The sequence below is a fragment of the Silurus meridionalis genome, chromosome 5 (assembly GCF_014805685.1).
Source record: "Silurus meridionalis isolate SWU-2019-XX chromosome 5, ASM1480568v1, whole genome shotgun sequence".
In the NCBI taxonomy this organism is placed as follows: Eukaryota; Metazoa; Chordata; class Actinopteri; order Siluriformes; family Siluridae; genus Silurus; species Silurus meridionalis.
In genome coordinates, this window is record NC_060888.1 from 17,412,870 (window position 1) to 17,428,187 (window position 15,318).

Consider the following 15,318-nt stretch of genomic DNA (forward strand, 5'->3'; position numbering starts at 1 on the left):
GATACAATTTGGAGGAACAATAGATTTTTTCTGTAGAAAGTTTGTAGAATCGATCGCAGGGCATCAGGTTGGGATACAAGGTTTGTTCAGGGATCCTGATATTGAACAAAGGGGATGGTTGATAATTATTCTAAATGTGTAAGTAGTCAGAAATCACTGACTGACTTTACAACTTTGTTGTGTCCACTTACAGGATCATTCGTTCATTTGTCCTTTATAGCTGGCTGTTTAGAGTTAGAATAGTCAGGCCATGCAAAGATTGTGCCATTATGTTACAGTGCATCTCTGTGGTTTAGCTGAATTAGCAAACATATTGGGATGAACTGCAATTCTGTAGATGTCATGTTTAAAGTTACACACTATAGAGCAACAGGAGCATTTCTGCGAATTTCTACGGCCTGTGAGAAAACAATGCAGTAACCTGCTTTCTCATTTGGAAGGAGAAGACCGACTTTTTTTCCAGTTTTAAAATGTCCAATGTCACACAGCAGTTGTTAACTTGGACCTTCTTCCAGGTGCACTACTGACCCTGACATTAAGTGGCATTTCATGTAGTAACAATACGTACTCATTGGTTGGAGTTCTGAGAGTTTGGCCATTTCATTGGCTGTTTATAAGAGGTAATAAATCGGAAAATGTATTTACAATTAGAACAAAGTATATGCAATGTGTATGCAAAGGTGCTGACAAAGCAACGCAAAGAAAATTCGAGTGCCTTTATGTTTGTGGTATAAACACGTCTGTGTGTTAGTGTTTGCATTAGCCTGCTACCTTTACTACCCTTATCCTGTTTGTTTTTTTTGTGTCATGGTCCAGTATGAAATGTTCATTACAAACATAAACATCCAACATGAAGATTCCACCCTTCAGGATTTCATGTGATGATCTGACTCATTTGATTTGTTATTGATTATTTAATTTATTTTAGTTGTATTATATCACAACTAAAATGATCTTTATTGTAAAAAGGGTTGATGTTTCTTAAAATCACTCAGTGTTGTCTTTTCTGTTGAATGATTTTTTTTAATACGTAATATGAAGATGTACATGACGATTGATAAAAGGTCAAAGCCAGAAATCATTCATGTTAATCAGCATTGAGGCTGGAACGTGTGAATACTATATGCATTACTATGGCTAAATTTTATATGGTGTAGTTTTATGGTTATGGTAATGTTGGTTCTATGAAAGATTTTATATTAATAGTTTTTTTTTTTAAAGCAAGTCAGGGGAAAGTGACTTCGTCTGAAGGCTTAAGTTGGTCAGTTCCCTGTATGTTGAAAGCAGCAAATTTATTTTGATGATAAAATACATGGAATAATTCTATATAAAAGTATAACCGGATTTGAAATTTAGTGTGGAGAATATTGTTTTCGTACAGCTGTTTTAAGTGTTTCTTTATCATTTTGATTATGAAAGGAATGCTATTGATGTTTATTTCTTGAATAAAAACAATCATCAATATCCAACCAAATCACAGTACACTGTTGCTTGTGTGGTAAAATGTACATGATGCTTATTAAAAAAAAAAACAACCCACTGTTAAAATTGCTGTATTTTTTGCATAAAAAATAAAACTTGAAAACAAAATTAATCAGATCCTTTTCCAAATGTAATCTTATATAACAACAATTAAAGTTCAATTGGAGAATTAAATAGAAATGTTTTTTTTTAAAGCACTTCGTATAATACTGCTCTGTCTGATTGTGCATTCCATATAGTTGATTTTCTTCCTTTTGCCATTATTTCTATAACTTGAGGTTGTGCTTTGAGTTGTTAACCCTTTTAGAAAGTGACTGTGTGACAGCTGTGTAACAGAGGCTTACAGGTTTTCTAACAAAATAAATTGGTATTTAGAGCTGTCCATGATCTCAGTTGGCATCCCAGACTCAGCTGCTTGATCCCACAACATGATGTTGCCACCACCATGCTTCATGGTCGGCTTTGTGCGAGAATCTCTCGTTTGCACTAAATATATCTTTTGAATTATGTTAAAAAAGCTTTCACTTGTCCTCAATTGATAATGATCTATTTTGTCACATGGTTCAGAGTGATTTAGGTGGGAGTGAATATTGTTTCATGTCAAAGGCCCTTCATCTAGAGACACTACCCAATAGCTAAGAAATATTTAGTAAAAAATACAAGAGATTGTTGAGCAGATGTATCTGTAGTTACTTACATTTTGATGTAGGACCTATGGGAATGTGCTTGGTAAGGATTTAACTAGTCTTTTTGTCAATTCTAAATGGACTTGTCGTTCTTGGTAATGTCAGTGTGGTGCCCCAATTCCTTGTTACATTAGTCGTTTTTGGTTTTTTTATACCCCTATCTTGATTAATAACAATAAACAATTAGATGCTTTATTTACATTCTCAGTAGGTAATTTAGCAATCTTGATAGAAATTCAGATTTATTTATTCCCCCCCCAATAGTATTTTTGATTGATTTAATAATAATATTGTTTAATGGGGAGGTGGTAGCTCAGTGCTTAAGGCTCTGGGTTACTGATTGGAATGCTGTGGGTTTAAGCCCCAGTATGTCCAAACTGCCCCTGAGCAAGTCCCTAAACCCTCAGGGCTCCAGGGTTTATGGCTGACCCTGACTCCAGCTCCTAACATGTGATATGCGAAGAAAGAATTTCACTGTGCTGTAAAGTAACAACTATAAAGCACCTTTACCTTTAAATAGGTTCGGGTTTGGTTTTAATTAGTGCTCAGGTTAACTACAATGTTCTAATTGATTGCAGTGCAATTATTTCCAGGCAAATGGGTTTAGTGTTCAGTTAATCAAAATAGTGTTACAGACAAAGTAATCAGAAATGTAGTTTAATTTGGATTCATTTTGCTACATTTGGGCTTCTGTCTGTCAGTAAATCTATCTTGCTGTGAGTTTTTAAACTTGCTCTCAGTAAAATACAATTTTAAATAATTTGCTCTATTTCACAATGCTTTTATAAAAGATAATACCATGGAATCAAAACTGTGGCGTTAAAACCTACAACAGAGCCAGGGTTTAGTAGAGGAAGAGTTAACTGTGATAGCTCAGTTATACATAATTTGGAGACTGGTGTGAAGGGGTGACACGCAAAAGAATAAAGCAGATATTTATACAGTCTGTGGGGGGATATATTTGCCACATCATAAATGTCTGTGATCTAAAAAACAACATAGCTGCTATATATTTAAAGCTCAATTTAAAAAGGCCGTTAGATTTGTACGTAGATCTGTTTTGCATGACCAAAAATGATATCATGATAATTTTTCTATATGGATATATAAGTCAGACTGCACAAATAACTCTTAGTTAAAGCATTAGAGCAAGATTTCCTTAAAATAACATCCCAGATCCATTTACTCACATTTACTTTGAATAAATGCCACCACCTACTGTGCTGCAAAATGCTGCAGTGTGTGTGTATATATATATATATATATATATATATATATATATATATATATATATATATATATATATTATATATTTATTATTATAATTAAATAAAATATATTTTAATTTCAAATATAGACTATTCAATTTCAGATTGCTCTTTGGCAAACTATTATACAATTTTAAATGATTAGTAAAAGAAAATCAGAATAATTAACGTTTAAATTTTTAATGATTGTTCATGACTTTTATTTATTTTTATTTTTAGACATTTCTATTCTGTTGCTGGGGGGAAACATTGGTGAACCTTAACTCTTTACTGCCACATGCTGGCGTGATGTTATTGCTCAAAATCACAAAGAGCACAAAGACCAAATGGAAGGATCCAGGTTTAAAATTGATTTTATAGTGCTTTTAAATTTTTTTTATTTTTTTTTTATTAAGAGTTGTCGAAAAGAATTAAAATACCTGAAGGAACCAAGCTGATCCTTTTGTTAATCTAATAAAATAGTAATAATATTTATATTATATTGTATAATAGTGCTGTTTGGACTTTTAAATGTTTGTTTGTGCTAAAATGTGGTATCATGATTTAATTAGTGTTAAGTCACATAACATATATTGTAACTGCCTACAGCATGTTAACCGGCGTCTAAGTTATTATTTGAAAAGAGAAAAGACAGCAGGCAGGATATCAGTAAGGCACTTACAACTAAATTTACTATAACAAGTTTTGGCCACAATTTCATATATAAAAGAATTAAAAAAATTAACGTAGGAGTGTATTGGATATGTCGAATAAGATTGCATATTAATTGATTCATAATTTTGGTTGGGGTCAATAATAATTTGAATATTCTTTATTTTGAGAATAAAAAACCTACTGAGATTCTCAAAGTTTTAGCATGTTGGCTAAAGTACAGGTTTATGTTAGCGCTCACCTCATTTTTTATTTTATTTTTTGTTGGTTGTAATGAGAGCTGGCAGTCTTATAATGAACATCATTTTTTCCCCTAGATTGGCCCAATGAAGAAATTTGTGCATTTTTTCATGACCAGATTTGACACATTACACTAAAACATGCATGTTTCAACATGTTTTTACACCAAAAGAATTCATAGGAATTCGCAAGTTATCAGGGGAAAAAAAAAAATATATATATATATATATGCAACACAAAGTTGTGTTTGTGATAATTGTGGGCAAGCGAGACACGTTTTGGAACCCAAAAGCCTGCCATATAGTGTATATTCATGATGGGCTTTTAACTTTTTGCAAAGCACAGCAAGTTAGCAAGTCAGTGTGCCTCTTTGCTTACCTACAGCCCTCTCTGCACTGCGACACAAATACACTTCAATGCAGAAATATAGAAATGGGAAAACAAACAAAAGTTTTCCCGAACATCATTGTTGAAGAAAACATTATCTGGGTAAAAACTGAGATCATTTAATTGACCAGTCAATTTATTCATAGTATTGTTAGCATGAATTTTATACATACTTTTTATATATATATACTATATTTAATAGATTTGAAATCTACCTATATTTATCAAGGACAGAGTTGATTTTGTCATTTATTAATGCATTCATGAAACTGTATATACTCAATCTATGACACACATTTATGCACACAAGCTCTGGCGACCCACTTTGTATAAACTCTGCTGACATAATGGACTCAATTACTAAGCTAGAGTGTCTCCTGAGGCTGAATAACATTCCCTGGATTCTCTGTCACAGCAGTGAATGATTCCATAGAGGAATGTAGGAATTACAGTAAGTAAGAAGCAGACACAAAAAACCCTTGTAGGGAAATGTAGTGTATGTTACAAAGTGAAAAGTTTTGGGCTTTTGCTTATATTAACCTACTACTTACTTCATACATTTATTGTATTTTATTTTAAAACACTAACTACTATCCCTGCACAGAAGAAGAACAGAGATAGTCTATATACGAGACACATTTACACAAGCCTTTAAGATTAAGGAAGCTTGAAATAATTTTAACAGGAAGCCAAGCACATCACACACATGACACTGCTGCCAAACTTGTTAACAAATTCAAGACTGGAAGTGTTATGGACCAACAGAAAGAACTCAATAAACACCTACTAACAAAGGCACAACTGACATGGTGCATTCAGTCTCTTGCTCTAATGCTGTGTTCTTTAAATCAAGTGATTCTGCCTGATCACCTTTATGCTATTTCTATTTCGAATGGAGTAGTTTATTTCACAATGACCATGTTCCTATTCACAGCACAAAGAGCTCACTGAATGCTGTAATGAAGATAAAAATAATGTCACAAGTGAAAGTGTGCTTCTTAAGATTATGTATTTTCGTTTTTATTTTTTGCATTAAACTTTTATGAAGAAGATGTTAAAATTAAAGTTTTAAAAAATGTTTACTTATTACAGTGTAAATAAAGCTATGATTTTTTTAATCCTGTTCGATTATATAAGAAAGTACTTATTATACCAAATTGAATTTTCCACACTGAACACTAAAATCAAATGCTCCAATTGTGTATAATAAAGTGTCATTTGGTTAAAAAAAAAGAAAAGTGCATTAATCATATATTTTTTTCTGCAACAAACGTATTGCTCTATTTCTGCAATTGATTATCATATAACCCTAGACAATTTATGCCTTTGCTTCTAGTGAAAGATCATCATCCATCAATAATTTAGTAGCATACATTAAAGATCTTATTTAAACTGAGCTGTATTTAACTGATTGGACAGAGCATGATGCCTATACGCAGCCAGCACTAAAAGTGAATGCACAAAATGAGCAAGCCCCTAAATGCATGGCAAAATCAAAACCTGGAAGAAAGACACATAGAAACAAAATAATTCAGCAGCAGATTCCATTAATTTCATTCTTTAATAAGTGATACAGTAGAAGGAATGCAAAATGACTCCACGATTGTCCCTTCATTTTTCAGACAATTTCTCACTGTTCAGAGCTAGTCTGGGTTTATATATGTGGACTCCAAATGCAAGCTATCCGCATACACATAAAACTTAGTACATTTTCATTTTCGGTTGCTACAATTATGACAAAATTATTTTAAAAAACCCCAAAACAATAGCTACAGGTCTGTTTGAGGTTGTCCTCATTCAGGTAGTTTGATATGGCTGATAAACATTATTAGTGTAATGATTAGTGCCATAAGTTGTGTCGGTGTGCTGGAACAAATTTATTAACATACTACAAGACCATTAATGCAATATTAAGTTGGAATAAGAAAAATGTATGTATTTTGCTTTTTTTTTTATTATCCTGCTCTTGTAAGTGACCTGTTGCCTGTAATGTGTAACTTAATTGTTTGACATACCATGTGATCTCAGCATGTGTATGTGTGATGTGTGGAAGCTCTTCTCTAATCTAATGACTTTATTTAATAAACCATATTATGTTCATAATTGATCTGTTAATCATCTTTCAGAACCGATTTAGAAAGGTGCTCTCATGCAGATCTATACTTCAGACTTAACCCTTACATGAAAGATGAAATGATGAATGCTCTCTGTGACCATACAGAGAGTCACATGACTCTGAAAATGCCACATATTATGACACAATGAATTCAATCATACTTAAACTCAGAACACTTTCTCAATTTTGGGATGCCCACTGTATAACTATTGAAACACTAGTACTAATACCTGGTAATATTTCTTCCCCCAATAATCAGAGGGAAAATTATGATCCAGGATGCAATTGCATAAGTACTTAATTTGACCTCAATCCAGAATTTTTTTTTTAAAGCACTTCCAGATCAAAAATAAGGCTTAGGTTTGTTTGGGAAGCCCCATTATCAAAACAGCTTTGATCAGATATGAGCAATGTTAAATACAAAAACTTTGACAAAAGATATGAGTTAGAGAGACTTGCATAGTAATAAAATAAGTAAAAATAGTGTAGTTAGACTAGTGCTAGAAATGAATGGTCACAATGACAGAGCACCCTGTGCTGCATCATCTTTGGATAAAACTGATCGCTACTATTAACACTAAGCTTACTTACCAATGAAAAAGAAACATAACGGTTCATACTGACATACATATTAAATTAAACACTTTCAGATTTCTCTCGGCATTCATTAATTAATTTCTAGCCAGCTTTAAAACAAAAGGAAGAAGACAAACTTCAGAAAGTGAGTTGATCAATTACTGCACACAATTCAAATGATACTGAGTGTTTTATACAGCCTTTCTAGCATCTATTATATGTACACATAATCAGGACTTGGGATATTAAAGAGTCTTGGTGTCTGCATTGTCCATCTCATGAAGTACCATGCCAAAATCAGTGAAGAGCATTACAAAAAAAAAAATACAGACACTGGACACCATAACACTGTCTAATTCTGTCAGGATTCACTAGTTATTAGACCAAGAGGTAGGACTTTACATACAACAAAAGAAAATGTAGGTATAGGTTATAATCCACGGTGCGCACACATAGGTATGTAAAAATAAATAAGTACTTGAATACATAAAGAAATTAGATATTGTTAGAAAATAGCTACAGTGTGTAACAATAAAACCATATCCCGTTCATAGGGAGACTTGGCAAGACAAACAGTTTTAGGAGACAAAGGTTCTACTTTTTTGGTAGACTAATTTGCCTTCTCATGGGTTTGACTGAGATTTTGTGTGTTTGTGTGTGTACACGGCACTTACTTTTATTTCATGTGTGCCAGCACACATTCAAAGTCTTTAAATCCAAAGAAAAGAATTATTATTCTCTTTTTTTTTTTTTTTTTTACTTCTCTGCTCTCTTTCAATGAAAAGTTCCAAGTTCAGAAGTTTAGGGCTAAATGTCTAGTGTCTGTGTCTGTGTCTGGAGTATGTGTCCTAAAAAGCTGCGTTAAAGAGAAGACTGTAGAGATGAGAACCGTGCATTGTTTAGCTAACAATCTGACGCCCTCCCCGTCCCGGGCTGCTTCTACAGCTATCACAAACTCCTTGTACAGACAAACGATTTCTTGAAGCTTCCTTAGGGCTTCAGTGCCATCAATATCACCATGGCAACTTCCACAGTGTGAACAGGACACTTGAAGGCAAGCTGCTGCTAGATGTACCAAAGCTCCAAAGCTATTGCCCAGTGAGAGAAGAGCATCATCCGGTGCCCAACCAACTCGTGTGGCACGCTGACATCCTGCTGCCAGCCTCCGTGCCTCGGCCTGCACTAAACAACGCTCTGTTTCAGAAAAGGAATTGCCATTCATACCACTAGCCTTTTCACATGGCCCCTTTTGGCCTGGAGCATTTATTGCAGTCTCACCGTTCTTAAGCACCAGCAAAAGTTCATCAATATCTTTGTGCAGGGACATGTAGCCACCTTTAAGCCCAGAACCTTTTAGGCCTGTTACATATCGTCTTTCTTGAAGATCCCGAAGTGGATTGTCCATTGGGTTGTATCCCAGAGGTCTAGGCCGAGGTGGAGTAAAGAGGGGGCTAAGCTCAGACGAACTTGAAAGGGGGTGTGGTGAGTCTCTAAGCAGAGACAGGATGTTGGAAGATGGGGCAGAGGAAGGAGCAATAGAGGCCTGGGGTGGTTTGTTGACTCGTTTTTGACGGGAGAACTCGTATACTGTCAGATCCTCATCAAAACCACACACATCCTCACTATCCCCACTAAAGCAATTGGCATAAACAGTATGGCACCCACATGCATCACGGTGGGGTGTGCTAATGCTAGATGGAGGAGATGGCCTTTCCAGACTATCCTTTGTACCACTGTTTTTTTGAGACTTCGGCTGTTCAGACCTGCACGTCCCCAAGCGTGAGAAAAGTTCAGTGGAGTCTTGTAATCCATTCTGACTCAGGTCTGGATGACCAGAAAATGACGTTTGCTCACCTGGGTCTTTTACATGCGAGGCCACTTCTTGTGGCCCATCTTTGAGCTTTACAACAACCACCTCGGCATCTTTTTCTTTCCAATCATTCAAAGCAGGTACTGAAGTAGATTTTGGAGATTCCTTTGTCGAGTCCTTGTAATCTGCTGCACCCTTGGATGCTGTTGGGTATCCTAATTTATCGCTGCTAAGTGCTATCGTCCCCAAAATTTCATGGGATCTGGTAAGATACCAGGGCATGTCCTGGATCTTTCCACGTAGTGCTGAGGCAGACAGTCGCCCAGAAGAATTTCTGCTGCTAAAATTCCTTCCAATCCCAAATGAATCTTTGGGATCCAAGCTTATAGAGCCTCTCATCACCACAGATGGGGTTGTAGTGGCTGTCAAAATTGAAGCGCTGCTTCCTGAAATTGCAGTACTCTCATTCCTTAGTTGGCATTTGAGATTTTCATGGCTCAGAGAGACCCCTTTACTCAGAGGAAGGCCTTGTGTTGACCCATTTCGCTGGGACCAGGTATGCAAAGAAATCCCGTTTGATGGTTTCTCATCTGCAGTTTTTAGAGCTAGACTAGCAGATGATTGCAAAACTTTAAATATAAGTTTGTCAGGTTCTTGGTCTTGTTCTTTCACAGACTGCAGAGAAGGCAGTGATTGGTGTTCTTCTCTTTCCTCTTTTTTATGTAGTTCATCTTCTTTCGAGTCTATATGTTGTGTGATATTTTGAACATCATTTGAAAGTGTTGCAGAATCCACTGTGGTTGATAACTGGGAATTACTTCGTCGCACTGCTGTGATTAAGGGGGAAGATCTTGGTGGACCAACTGTAGTAACAGGCTTAAACTCCATAGTGTCTGGCTCCATTTCCAAAAGTTCAGAGGACATGTGAGCATTATGTCCATGAATATCTCCATTACATTGCTGCCCCATCTTTTCCAAGATGTGATCATTTGAGATAGTCTTTGCCGGTGGACCATTGAGCTCTTTATTACCAGGAAAATTTTTTGCAGGAGTGAGACCTTCATGCATGGAACTATCCATCTTCAGGTTGTTTCTACTTATAGATAAAGAATTATCAAGCGGCTTGTCCAGTTGACTCTGCATCTTCGATGTTGCTGGTTCTTCCACACTGATCTTTGCAGAAGTCTTTTTCAGAGCATGCTCTATTCCATTTCCACTTATTTTTTTTTCTGTAAGAAAAAAAAGAAAGAAATTAAGATACTAGGAATAAATGCTGCAATAGGATTAGTAAAGAGAATACAAACAAATTTACAATTAATTATACAGTTGTACTCTACTGTTCAGGAAAAGATCACAGACCTGCAGGCTGTTCTAAGATTGGTGGAGTGAGACGATCCTGTGCATCAAAGAACTCATCTTCTGATTCTGACCCACTGTTTCTGATGTCTTTTGCTAGTTCTGAAACTCTGGACACTGCTCTTGGTGGAGGAGGTGGAGGTTGAACTTTTGGTCTTGACAAGGTGCCTTTAGATCTTGCTTCCTCTTTCTGGTGGAGGTTTCTTAAATCTTTCTTACATGCTGGATGGTTACGTATCCTTGCTAAAAGTGCTTGGACATTAAAGCTAGCTACTGTAGATTTTATGCTATTACTACTGACTGAAGCCAGCACAGCATCAATATCTGCAGATGTATAATTTTTGTTTTCATCTTTATTAATCTCTTCCAAATCACTCAGAGCATCATCACTTGCTTCAGGTGGGCTTGGAAGGGAGTCAGACATTTGGGAAAGGTCACTGTACCGCAAGCCACTGTGCTTATCATAGAGCAATTTAGAAGGGGGGTTTAATATCTCTTTCTGGTTCAATTGTTCAGGGATCTCTAGCAGGTAAGGATGGTGAACATCCAGGCTAGAGGCTCCAGAAGCTTGGTCTGATTTGGGCATCTCTTCCTGAAAAGAGTCCAAAGGAGCAGGCCATGTATTGGATACCCTGCTAATCTCATCAAGAGTGTTAAATGAGTTACTGGACAAACTAGAAAAACTGCTGTTGACTCTTGGGTCTGTGTACCATCCTGTTTCCAGAAGTGCATCTACTCTTGCTGCATAGTCTTCATCCTCAATAGAGCCACATGTACTGGTTCCTTCCAGAGCACCATCATCTTCTTTCTCCACTTTTTCAATCTGGGTCACAATCACCCTTACAATACCTGCTTTGGCTTCTTGTATCTCTTCATCTTTCTCATCTTCTCTGTCATCATTTGTTTGAGTGGAGACAGTGTCCTCAGAGACTGGTGTATCTACCAGGTTGTCCATGGAGTAGTCCTCATCTGAGCTCTCATCTGAGTCACTGCCACAGCGGAATCCAAAGCCTAAAACATGTAATTAAAGCATCAACAAATAGCCGCTTAGAACATAAGAAATAGATTCCAAAGATTCTAATGATCTCCTTTATTTTTTTACCTTCTTCTAACGGTATACGACGTATTTTGGGCCGAGGGCCCCAGCGGAACACATTCATATTGGGATCCACTAACAATTTACAATAGCCAGCCAGCAGACATGCCAAGTCCTTAGCAGCTACAGAATCCATCAGCAAAGCCAGGGGCTATACATAGAGAGCAAAGGAGAGAAAAAAAAGCATAAACCCTAAAACTGTATAAATGCTAGGCCTGTTTGCTCTAAACAGATACTGGAGTATCTGTTAAATTCAGACATTCCTTAAATATGAAATAGTAAAAGGAAAAAGTGAAGATATGTGAAGAAAAATTTGTTCATGTACTAAATAACTAAAAAAAGTTCACATTGTTAGCTAAAACCTTGCATCTACTTGACATGTGCTTACCTGGATATCATGTAGGTAGATCTTTAACATGCTGACCCTGTCAGACTCAGAGAGCACTTCTACACGGCTGATATAATGGAAGTCTATAATAGTCGAGATCATGTTCAGCTTGTGGTTTAGTATCTGACCGACACCAAATCGTGCTCCCACCAACAAACTCACCAACGACTCCCGGTCCTGCAGCTGAGATACACATATAAAACACACACTCAGCATCATGCTTCCTTACACACAGAATGTCTGCCAAATAAAAAAGAAATATAATACCAATAATCTCAAAATAAGGAATAAGTACCTGAATAATGTCATTTAATTATTATTTTATTCAACAGAAACAAACAGCACCCAATAGGCTCGTGAATGTTAGAGGAGACATAAGGAATAACACTCCAATAGATTTTAATCTTTTATCAGAAAGAAACAAGGTGATCTCACCAGCATGGTGGCATTGTAGGATCTCCCACTATATGATATCAATTCTGCCATCTGTGTTAGATATGCTAACCTGGCTTGAGGCACTGAGATTATCTGAGAGAAAGAGTAAAAAGTATCAGAGAAAGAAGGAACAAGTGAGTGAACAAATGTTCAGATGAGTACATATTGTAAGCATCACAAAAACACATTCACACTCATACTTGTTCTTCTATTTTTGGGGGTTTCACACAATGTTGCTGCATTTGCTGTAATGTTTATCAAATCATGATTTCTAAATTAGCTCTGAATTGTATTAAGCATTATGAAATATATAGAGAAAACAAGTAATAAATGACTTTAAAACAACCTTGTTTGCTTCATACAGTGTCTTGTTATAGAAAATAAAATATATAAGGGTGTGATTTTTACACCTTTATACAATATATACAGTTTGTATGTAAATACATATATTTACATATATTTATATTTATAAATACATATTACTGTACATATATATTATATACACATATCTATCTATCTATCTATCTATCTATCTATCTATCTATCTATCTATCTATCTATATAGTTAGGAATTTTTCTCCTTTGAAGAGAAATTCTTAAAGCTGGACATAAAAAGCTAAAGAATCCATAGCGATAGCATTAGCCACAAAACAAATCTTATTTCCGGTACAGAATAAGTAGCCAAAGCTCCTATAGCTAATTACTAGTTTCTTTATTTTATAGCCCTGGTATTGTTGTGTATGTTTTCAACTTTAAAGAGCAAAGGCAGAGGTGGAGGCGGAGGCAGAGATTAAACAAATTTGCGGTGTGCCACATAATTCGTTTCTGAGGAAAACGCAGATTTTAACTATGTTCCGCACGAAAAAAGATTGCATTTGGCACCGAAAGTGTGTACTGAATCAAAAGCCCTGTAAAGTTAAACCCAAAATATTATATAGAAAAAGACAAACACACAGAATATCACAAAAGTTAGTACTCCATTCATATTTTAACAATCATTTAAGTATATCTTCTCAAGGGACAATACTATAGAAGATCAATATATATTTCAGAGTATTCAATGTGCAGATTGTTTAGCAGTAAAGATTTACTTTCCTCTGAAAATAACTCAACATACAGCCATTATTGTCAAAATAGCTGACAACAAAAGCGAGCTGTGTGATTACAGATGTGCATCATGTAACCATGCAAAGCCACATGTCCTATTCATCATGTTCATGTTTTTGTCTGCTTGACAGGAAAATACAAATTTGTGCTCTTGTATCAGTAACGTTTGAACAAAATTTGGTGCTTTTAAAACAATTCTCTTATACTGACCACTGGATGTTTAACATGGCACCTCATGGCAAAGAACTCTCTAAGGATTTAATAATTAGAATTGTTGCGCTCCACAAAGATGGCCGACGCTTTAAGAAGATCAGTAAAACCGTGAAACTGAGTTACAGTACAGTGGCCAGGGTCATATAGCAGTTTTCTAAGACAAGTGTCAACATGAAAACAACCCCAAATGCACCGTCAAGATTATAACTGCCTTACTGAAGGTGAAGGTGATGGAGTGGCAAAGTATGTTTCCAGACCTGAACCCTATTGAGAACCTGTAGGGCATCCTCAAGCAGAAGGTGAAGCGTCATGTGTCTAACATCCAGCAGCTTCGTGTTGTCATTATGGAGGAGTTGAAGAGGATTCCAGCAACAATCTGTGCAGCTCTGGTGAATTCCAAGGCCCAGGAGGATTAAGGTCGTGCTCGATAACAATGGTGCTCACACAAAATATTGACACTTTGTACACAGTTTTGACATGTTTACTTAGGGTGTACTCACTTTTGTGGCCAGCTATTCTGAAAAATCCAGAGGACAGTAAATCTGTACTGCTATACTGCAACTGCTATCTAAGCTGCACATTGACTCTAAAGTAAATATACGTTTAATTTCTCTACTATTGTCCCTTGAGAGGATATACGTTGCTAAAATGTGGAGTGTACTCACTTTTGTGATAATGTATATACTGTGAATATATAAAATGTATTGTGTATTTATTATACTACAGATTATCAGAATTATTCTATAGATTTTTTTAATCAATTTTATAGTATATTCCTATCAATCTTATGTAATCTTAATTTCTTATTTAATCAAAATTAATCAAAATTTTATGTTACACTTTCCAGCCCTAGTACACACAAAACTTACTTTTTGACGCGGTTCAAGCAGTGACTGGATTTTCTTCATATGACTTGTAAGAGCTTTCCTCAAATCTTTCTCCCTCATATTCCTCAGTAGTGTGGGTGAAATAAAACTCTCCAATCCAAACTCCTTTCTGAAAAATGACAAACAGTTTGCCAATTTATAATCATTATCTCTATTTGGTTGGCAGGCAGATACACTCTCAGGTTATACAGTCAAGTTGTGTTAAAGGGCAGAGAAAATAACTGCCATTAGGTCAGAATTGATCATCAGGTAAACAAGCAAGCAACTGTCACAAAGCATTAATGACTTGGAAGAGAATAACAAACATAGTGCCTGCCAAGGTTAAAGACTGCAAGGAAATATGCTTTTTAAACATACTCTAAAATTGTACAACATAAGTGCTTTACATTCGAGTTGCAAGTGTATTAGTATAAATACCTGCCAGTGTGAGACACTTACATAATATTCTTGATAGATGCTCTAGTAGTTTGTCCACAACTAGCCAACCTTTCATGCATATGCAATGCTGCTAGCCTCAAAGCAGTGTTACATTTCATCTCTACTGCAAACCGTTCCTGCAGCACATCCCCAACGCTCTACATATACAAATGCACACAAATCCTGCATCTTGAACAACAAGG

General features: G+C 35.9%; 1 protein-coding gene across 3 annotated transcripts in view; it reads right to left on the minus strand.

Moving 5' to 3' along the window:
* Positions 1 to 6,256: 6,256 nt before the first annotated feature.
* frmpd1b (FERM and PDZ domain containing 1b) overlaps positions 6,257 to 15,318 on the minus strand; it is a 33,977-nt gene continuing 24,915 nt past the window's right edge. For all 3 annotated transcript variants that reach the window (XM_046848968.1, XM_046848969.1, XM_046848970.1), the window contains 7 exons: positions 15,137 to 15,273; positions 14,681 to 14,807; positions 12,492 to 12,584; positions 12,057 to 12,239; positions 11,675 to 11,819; positions 10,576 to 11,583; positions 6,257 to 10,445 (listed from right to left, as the gene is read on the minus strand). In XM_046848968.1, coding sequence (XP_046704924.1) covers positions 8,200 to 10,445; positions 10,576 to 11,583; positions 11,675 to 11,819; positions 12,057 to 12,239; positions 12,492 to 12,584; positions 14,681 to 14,807; positions 15,137 to 15,273 — 3,939 coding nt within the window. In that variant the 3' untranslated portion in view covers positions 6,257 to 8,199. The remainder of the gene's footprint in view (positions 10,446 to 10,575; positions 11,584 to 11,674; positions 11,820 to 12,056; positions 12,240 to 12,491; positions 12,585 to 14,680; positions 14,808 to 15,136; positions 15,274 to 15,318) is intronic.